General features: G+C 50.0%; 1 protein-coding gene across 1 annotated transcript; it reads left to right on the plus strand.

Moving 5' to 3' along the window:
* The first annotated feature begins 5,459 nt into the window (after nt 1-5,459).
* MOSPD3 (motile sperm domain containing 3) lies at nt 5,460-7,700 on the plus strand. Its single transcript, XM_004705596.2, has 5 exons — nt 5,460-5,851; nt 6,046-6,121; nt 6,366-6,598; nt 7,240-7,404; nt 7,502-7,700. Exons 1-5 carry the CDS (start codon nt 5,647-5,649, stop codon nt 7,531-7,533), a joined length of 711 nt encoding a protein of 236 aa, XP_004705653.1. The 5' UTR covers nt 5,460-5,646; the 3' UTR covers nt 7,534-7,700.
* The last annotated feature ends 1,314 nt before the right edge of the window (nt 7,701-9,014 follow it).

The raw sequence follows: 9,014 nt of genomic DNA on the forward strand, positions 1-9,014 counted from the left end.
TCGTGGTAGCTGGGCACCATCTAGTTTTTCTGGTCTCAGGGTCATAAAGACTGATGCTCACCCTGTTCCATTATTCCATTGGACTAATTGTTTCCATGTGGCTTCAATTTTCATCACTATTTTTGGCCTCAAGAAAGGGAAGGACCAATAGTTGCATCTAGATGGTCACTTCCAAGCTTTTAAGATCCCAGTCTCTAATCACCAGATGTAGACTTTGTGAACTATGTTATGCCAATTGACCTTGCTGTCCCCTGAGACTGTGGTCTTGAGCCCAAAGGTCCACGAAATTTTAAAATTTTTGACCCCTGTATGCTCTACCACAAGGAGCCCTGGTGGGCAGTTCAAAACCACCCAAAAGATGGGATTTCTACTCGGGTAAACAGGTCTCAGAAACTCACAGGGGCAATTCTACCCTGTCCTATAGAGTCACTATGAGTCTGTATTGACTCGTTGGCAGAGAGTTCGTTTGGGGTTTTTCACCATATCCATGAATTAAATTTCAGCAAAGCTAAGTATCTGTGTGTAAATCTGTCAAAAATATCTATCAGCTGATTCCAGGAACCCAAGAGGAAAGCGAATTTTGGGAATGATGAGAGCAACAAAGGTATAGGTGTGCTTTACACAATTGATCTATGTATTGTGATGAATTGTATGAGCCCCAATAAAATGATTATATATATATATATATCCTGTCTCCCTCACACACCCACATAGCCTATGTGTCTGTTCATGCATCTACTTGCAAAATCACCAACCTTACAGGATTGTGTACCTGACAGCTCTTTCTTCTCTGTTGCCTTACACTCTTGCAGTCTTCCCAGTGTCCTCCTCTACATCCACCTCTGCCAACCTCCCCTATTGTGCACTGCTCTTTTCTTTACCCGGGTCCTTGAAATCTACTTGGCTGCCTTTCCACTGAGATGTTCTCTTACTTTCGAATTCTTGTCATTTTTTTTTTTGTCTTTTTATTTTTTTATTTTTTAACATTTTATTAGGGGCTCATACAACTGTTATCCCAATCCATACACACATCAATTGTGTAAAGCGCATTTGTACATCGTTTCTCAAAACATTTTCTCTCCATTTAAACCCCCGACATTAGGTCCTCATTTTTCCCCTCCCTCCCCGCTCCCCCCTCCCGCATGAGCCCTTGATAGTTTATAAATGGGTATTTTGTCATATCGAATTCTCGTCATTATATGTGTATAATTCTGGTTGCCTGTTTTCAGTCTTGTAGATTTGTTTTCCTTTGGCTACTTCTTTATCTGGATAGACTTCTAGGTGGAATTGTCAGGGCTGCCAATCTCAAGTTATCTACAGTTGTTGGTTCTCTGGCTAAAGAGCTGCCTTTAGTATTTCTTGTAAGGTTGGTCTGGTTTTCATAAATTCATTCTTTCTGTTTATCTGGAAATATTCTAAAATTCATATTTGAAGGTTATTTTTTTCTGGGTGGGAGTATCAATTTGGTTGGCATTTTTTTCTTTCAGAGTTTTATATGTGCTGCCTCCTCTTGCCATCTCGCCTGCCCGATTTCTGCTGAGGACTCAGAGCTTAGTTTCATTGGCTCTCCTTTATAGGTAACGTTTTTTGTTTTTGGTGACATTTTGTTTTTCAGGAGTTGCTCTCAGCGCTCTTTTCTTGTTTTCCATTTGGTATGAATTTGTCTTCCCAATAGAATGATTAAACAAAAAAGAATTTGTCTTGGTGAATTTTGTTTATTATCTATCCTGTCTGGGGTTTGTTCACCTTCTCAAATATCTATCTTCTCATCTTTTATGATGTTAGGGAAGTTTTCTTCCCACAATTCTTTGACAATTTTCTCGGTGCTTTTTTGGTTGATTCTTACTATTCTAGATTTCCAATTATGAGTAAGTTATTCCTCTTGATTGTGTCCCACGCGAATCTTAGGCTTTCTTCGCGTTTTTCTCTTTTTCTAATTGTTCCCTTGGCACATTAATATTAAAAGATTTATTTTCAAGGTCACTACTTCAATCTCCTTTGCCCTTCCAATTATTAGCTATTCATGAAATCTTAGTATTAATCTCCTGGGTTTTCATTTCCTGTTTTTGTATAGTTCCTAATTTTTCAATTTGTCATTTTGTTCTCATACTGTTTTTCTGAATTCCTCCAGACAATTTTGTGTTTTCCTTGCTTTTATTAGTCTTTGTATCAATCCACTGAAGGAGTGTAAATATTATTTTGAATTCATTATCAAGTAGCTCCAATGCTCTTTCTTCCTGAGAATGGTCTTCTGGCTCTGTGTATTAGTCATTTGCTTGAGCCACTCTGCCTTGTTTCGTGTGAATTGAAATGGGGTCAGTGGTCTCGAAGACATGTTGTATGTCATGACACTTATATGTTGGGTGTGTTCTTAGGCCTCACTACCTTTATCCTGGTGGATGTGATAGAGAACAAGTGTGCCCAGTTCTCTGTGTAGTAAAGTAAAGGGTGGCTTTTGCTGGTGTTGCTACTGTCTAGACGTGATCAGATGATAAAAGAGTGGGGCTGTAGGAGGTACGCGTGCAGCTGGGTACATCTGTTCTCTCAGTGGGTGGGACCAAAAAAAAACAACGACCCCAGCAAAAATAAGTTTTTCTTTTCAAAAGCAAGGGAAAGCAGGTAAATTGCAAGAAAAAAAAGAATTTGATGAAAGGCAAATAAAAGCAAGGTAAGAGAAAAGATCAAAAAAATACATTCACAAAACCATAGTGAGGAGGAAAAATCAAATATAAGAGTAAAGAAAAAAGAAACAGAAGTGAAAAAAAAGATTAACAAGAAAAGATTTCTAAAATGGTAGGGGGTGGGTGGGAAGCAAAAAAATTGTGGGGAGCAGGGTACCCAGTATGGGTCAGGCAACTTCTGCCAACCAAGGGGATAATATAGTGGAGGGAAAGGAAAGAGGAGGTGGGAGGCCCAGTCCTTGATGGAGTGCCTGCCAGCCTATATACCCTCTGGACTCAGGGTCTCAGATCCAGATGGAGTTCTTGCCAGTGCAGATAATGGCTGAGGTCAGGCAGCTTGTTCCTAGAAGGAATTCTTGCAGGCCTCGAGGGCTGATGGTATCAGGGAGGCTGATTCTGGAGATTTCTTGCCTGTCCAGGGGGTGGCCAGGGACCTGGCTCTGCATGTTCTGCTGAAAAGGATTTCACACACTTTGAGATGTTAGGATGATGCACCCAGCACTCGATCCACATGGGTGCAGATCTGACCTCAGGCAGTGCAGAGGCTACACAGGGAGGGATGTCATTGGCTGCTGGATGGGTGAGGGTTGGGGTTGGCCACCCTTCTGGTCATCAGGAGGGTATGGGGAACAAGGGAGGGGCCTTTCTTGGTTGCCAGCCACTGGTGTAGTGGGCCACGTCTCAATTGAGTGCTGCTCGCAGAGGTTTAAGATGGTCACTCTGAAGGCTAGCAGACAATTCACCCGTCGTCTGTCTCCTCTCACAGCTTTGGTTCAGCCTCTGTGAGTCTGCATTCAATCACCTTCGCTATTCTTCCCTCTGAAGCTCAGGGTTCCAGGATTATCATCCATATTTGTTGAATTTGGTCTCGGTGGTTCTCAACCTTCCTAACGCTGCGACCCTTTAATACAGTTCCTCATGTTGTGGTAACCCCAACCATAAAGTTATTTTCATTGCTACTTCATCAGTCATTTTGCTACTGTTATGAATTGGGCGACCCCTGTGAAAAGGACTGTTTAATCCTCAAAGGGGTCGTGACCCACAGGTTGAGAACTGCTGTATAGAGGATCTGTGCAGTGTGTCTACTTAGCCATCCTTCCAGAAGTTCTCTCCCCAATAATTCGTGAATCAAGAAAGCTCTGCTGGTGCTGTTGGGACTGAAATCTGCAAGGACTATGGTTCAAACCCACTAGCTGCCCTGCAGGAGAAAAGTTGAAGATATTTTACAGCCTTGGAAACTCTATCTAGGGTCAGTATGAGTGGGGATTGACTCAGGGGCAGTGGGTTTGGGGGGGTTTATCTTCCAAATTCAGATACCATTCTAGGTGCTGAAGGCACACCAACAGCCCCCGCACTTGTAGAGAGCACATTCTAACAGGAGAGATAAATACTAACATTGAGGGCTAAAAAGAGCACTGGTGGCCCTGTAAGCTGGACGTTGGGCTGCAAAGTCTGTAGTTCAAACTCACCAGCTGCTCTTGAGGGAAAAGGTGAGACTGCCTGTTCCCGTAAACACACAGAGCCCTGGAAACCCTAACTGGGGGTGCTGCTGTCAGAATGTACTCACCTGATTGTGGTGGATTTTGATACAGTAATATTATAATGGCCAATGGGGAAATAAGGCATGGTTAGGGGATAACTTGAAGGGTAAGCAGATTCTACGTGTAACAAGGTGTTTAGGGAAGGCTCCCGGCTAAGTTCACCTGCTTGTGCTCGCTCCATTGCTAACTGACTCCATTGCTAACTGGTGTAGGGTGAGATTTGCTACCTGGTCTGTAAGACAAAGGGAGTGAACGACGATGTTGACATTTTTCTGGGGTGATGTTGATTTAAGTGTCAGGGTTTGGTAATCCTGGCTTCCCAGGAAGGAAGAAAGGTTCTGGGTTGAGACCCCCGTCTCAACAGGAACTTCAACTCTACTTCCAGTTGGGACACAGATGGTTTGAGAGTGTACCTGCCCTGGGGGATCCTAAGCTATAGCTTCACAGGAGCAGATTCCGAGGTCTTTCTCCTAGGAAGCCAGTTCCTGGGTGGGTCCGGATGGGGGAGCTTGGCCACTGGGCACCTAGACTTAACTCCCCAAACCCACCGCCTTGGAGGCAATTCCAGCTCACAGTGACCCAGGGAAGGAAGGGTATTCAAGACTCCATCGTTAGGAGCAGACAACCTCCTCTTGCTCCCCGTCGAGCGGCAAGTGGGCTTGAACCACTAACCTTGCGGTTAGCCCTCAACGCTTAATACACGATGCCAAACGGGCTTTGCCCGTTCCTACGTGAGCCTTGGAGTGGGAGGAAGGGTTCCAAGCGAGAGAAGAGGTTTGGTTCCGAGGGGAGGCAGAAACAAAGGCCCGGCTTCCAGGCCCGCCTCCATCTTCTCCAGAATTCTCTAGGGCTGCCAGTAAAAAGTTGACATCACTGGGGCCAAACCAATCACGGGCGGCAGAGAAGATGGCATTCCGGGTCCGGCACCGTTGATGGGCATGTGCGAGACCAAAAGGTGAGGCTAATGGCAGCAGCCGCTGGGCGGAGGTGGACGCACAAAGTTGCCCTCGCGGGGGCTGCAGCCGGGACCGGAGGCACAGACAGCGCCGCCCGCGGGACTGCAGGCGGCCCGGAGCCGGCGGAAGAGGCGGGGCTGGCGGGCCGAGTGCCGGAAGGGGCGGGGCCTGGAGGGGGCGGGGTTCCTGGGAGGAAGCGCCGGGCCAGCGGCGGCGCCAGGGGCAGGATTTAGCGGGGTGGGCGTGACCAGCTCGCTGAAACTCAGGGGCGGGGTGTAAAAGCCGACTTAGAAAGCGGAACGGCTTCGGTCTCCTGGGTGGGGGTCGACGGAGGCCCCTTTAGGGTGGTTCCAGGCGTCCCCCCACGGTCTCATCCAGTCCCCCCTCGCCTCCCGCGCTCGCCCAGCTCTACCCTCCGGCCTTGTCCCCTGAGCTCTGCCCTCGGATGTCCGACCGCCCAGAGCCTGCATGCGCCGTGGGGCGCTCCAGGACCAGGCGCTGGTGGGTCCGGGGGCCCCTGGGCGGGGGTCCCGGGGCGCCCCTCCTCCCTCGGGACCCGTTGTCCCGGTCCTTGTCTTTCCCCCTGATCTAGTGTTCAGGGCAGACCAACGGAGCGGACCCCGACAGCTGCTGACCCTCTATAACCCCACGGGAGCTGCGCTTCGCTTCCGAGGTGATGGGGTGGGGACCTCGTGCTAGGGATCTTGGGATTGGTGGCAGGGGGCTGGGGCGGGGGGCGCTGGCAGAGGCATGTCCAGCCCTGGGGTGAAAGTCCAGGTGGCCCCAGTGTCCACCCCCACCCCCACCTCGAGGGGCAAAGGTTGTCTATGAGGCAATAGGCGGTTTCTTTGTATCTGTATCCCTTAGTCCTGTGCACAGCACCTGCCAAATATACAGTGTTCGACGCCGAGGGCTACGTGAGACCTCAGTCCTGCATCGATATGTGAGTTGCGGGTGGGGGAGTAGGGGCTGATGGAAACCCTCCTCCTTAAATTCCTAGCAATGGTGTCTTAGATCTCAGACCTCTTCCTCAACCTGCTTTCCCCATCCTTTGCCCTTTGTCCTTGGTGGTGGTGGTGGGACCCTGGGAGGTTGGGGAGAAGTTGGGGGAGGGGGGGGCTGGATCCACGTAGAACATTGCCGCCCACTCATTTCCTCCCCTGGGATTTCTCTTCCCCTGGGATCAGTGTGATTCGCCACGTGGCCCCCATACCCAGCCACTACGATGTCCAGGACCGCTTCCGCATTGAGCTGTCTGAGGAGGGGGCCGAAGGGCGAGTGGTGGGACGCAAGGACATCCCCTCGGTCCTGAGGGCGCCGGCCTACCCTCTTGAACTTCAGGCGGGGCAGGAGGTGCCCCCACCAGGGCCTCCTGGCAGGACACCACCCCCACCCCCCACCGCCAGGCACTTCCAGGAGAGTGAGTTGGAAAGGGGAAAGTTTGAGTTCTGTAGGGAGGGAGGAGCTGGTATTGGCTTACCTTATGAGCCCCATTGGATTGGAAGGCATCTTCTTGCACAGTCTTCTGCCTTTTGGTGGAAAGGTGGAATTGAGATGTAGAAATATAACATATACTAAAAATGTAACTATATATTAATATACATAATATGTATGCAGATATCAGGTTTGATGAAAGAAGATTTTGCAGTGCCTCTGGTTTCAGGCTTTTACTTAGAGAGGTTTGTTAGCTCCAATTTTCGTTCTTCCTACGGTATGCCAGCTCAGTTCAGTTCAATAAGAAACGTGTGTTGACCAGTTAGGTTGTACCAAGGTGTGTGCTGCATATGGGAGAGAGAGAAAGAAGCTCCTACCTGTCAAATAGGTGCTCAGAAGATGGAGTAATCAAGGCAGGGCAAAAACAGGGACCAGAGGAGGAGGATTACTTGTGACTGTGGGGACAGGGGCACCCGAGAGGAGAGGGACATTGAAGTGACCTTAGGCAGGCATGGGGGCACTCTCCTCCCTCAGCCAGACAGCTTGGCCTCCCTCAATAGAAACTTGGGTCGGGCCAAGGGGCTGGGGAGGACTGGGGTGGAGCTTCTGATAAACTTTGTTTCCCAGACGCCCACCCACAACTGGCCACCAGCTCCTTCCTCCTCTTCCTGCTGACCGGCATTATTGCTGTGGCCTTCCTGCTGCTCCCACTCCACGATGAACTGGGCAGCCAGCTGCCCCAAGTCTTGCACGTCTCACTGGGACAGAAGTTGGTAGCAGCCTATGTCTTGGGTGAGTGTAGTCTCAGGGGAGCCAGGGCCAGGAAGTGGGCTGGGAGCCCCAGGCTGTTCATTTGACTCCATTCTTTCTGTCCATCCACCCTCCCCAGGCCTCCTCACCATGGTGTTCCTCCGGACCTGAGCTGCCTGCTCCACCTTCACCCCAGCCTCCGGGGCAGGCACAGGAGACAACCACTGTGGTGCACATGCCCATGCCACCACTCCTGCTCCTTGCCTCCCCTGCCCTCAAACCACCCTCAGATTTGTATTAATTTTCCAAGTTGAATAAAATACATTTTTAAAACTAAAGCGAGGAATTTTGGGAACCTGTCCCTCGGCTTCCACTTCTTTCTCGGTGGGCCGGCACCCTCTAGTTCCTCCCCATCTGGGGCAATGAGTGCCTGCGGGCCTAGGGCTGGATTGCAGGTCAGCAGCTCACTTCTTGGGGTTCAGTTCCTCCCTTTGGAACCAGGACATGAAATTCAGCAAGTTAATTCTTAAGATTCCCCCCTAGCTCTGTCATCGACTGGACCCTAAACCTACGTATCTAAGGAAGAAAGAAGGAATGATTCTATACCCCCTGACTGCTGTAGAACTCCCGTTTCACCATCTGGAGCTTCTTTCAGGGTTGGTGCTTACTGTCCTCAGAGTCCTTGCCTGTCCTTGCTTGTCTGGTGGTCTGTTTGTATGCAGTCGAGCTCCCATGTGTCAGAAACACCCAGAAATGGCACTGCCCCATGCAACTCCACCTTCACCCAGCAGGGAGAAACTGGTACAGGAGAAGAATAGAGCCCTTAGAAGAATACAGGAGAAGATGCTGCACACGAGGGAGGGAGAGGCATTGACCCTGGGGTGCAGATGGTCCATGAAGGGAAGAATCAGCAAGATCCTTTGGTTCAGACAGCCAGGTTGCTGTGCTGCCGAGAGGTTATCAGCGGCTCCAGCTTGACTTACGGGCCTTGGCCCTGCCCTGTCGCCCCAGGAGTCTTGTCTGTCCCATACCCTAGGATAATCCCAGTGGGGGGTGGCCCCAATAGCCTGCAGAGAGATGGGCTTGTAGCTGTGACTAGAAAAGACAGCGTGGGCTCGCAACAATTTACCTGTCTATCAGTGTTGCCACTTCCCCCAGCCCCCAGCCCCGGAAAACAAACAAACACTTATTACTGTTGAGTCGATGCCCACTCAAACTACTGCCATTGAGTTGACACTGACTCATAGCAGTGTCGGTGAGAGCCCCACCTTTCTTCTGAGAAGCGGCTTGGTGGTTTTGAACTGCTGACTTTGTGGCTAGCAGCCCAACGCATCACGACACCAGCTACCAGGGCTCCTTGGCTGGGCCCAGCCCACCCCCAGCCAGGTTAATGTGAAAAAGCCTTGTTGCTAATGGGGTGGGGGTAGGGGTGGGGGTCAGGAGTGCTTCCTGAGACTCTGCCTTGAAGGGGGAGGTTATACAGGGAAAAGGGACTTGGAACACAGAGGCTTTTTTTTTTTGAAGGTCAATCTCGAACCCTCCCCTCAACCCTTTCCATGGGTCTAATTCCAAGACATTGCTTACATTCTCCCTCCAGTGGGGCAACTGTTGTGCTCGCCTGTCCCACCATGCATGTCAACTCAGTGAGCCTG

This window comes from Echinops telfairi, unplaced genomic scaffold (assembly GCF_000313985.2).
Source record: "Echinops telfairi isolate 266 unplaced genomic scaffold, ASM31398v2 ScPeMD7_5;HRSCAF=22, whole genome shotgun sequence".
NCBI classification, from domain to species: domain Eukaryota; kingdom Metazoa; phylum Chordata; class Mammalia; order Afrosoricida; family Tenrecidae; genus Echinops; species Echinops telfairi.

Coding starts and splice junctions, on each gene's coding strand:
- MOSPD3 (XM_004705596.2), top strand. CDS start 5,647: ATGCGCCGTGGGGCGCTCCAGGACCAGGCGCTGGTGGGTCCGGGGGCC. Junction 6,122..6,365: donor CCTCAGTCCTGCATCGATAT/GTGAGTTGCGGG, acceptor CCCTGGGATCAG/TGTGATTCGCCACGTGGCCC. Junction 6,599..7,239: donor CGCCAGGCACTTCCAGGAGA/GTGAGTTGGAAA, acceptor TTTGTTTCCCAG/ACGCCCACCCACAACTGGCC.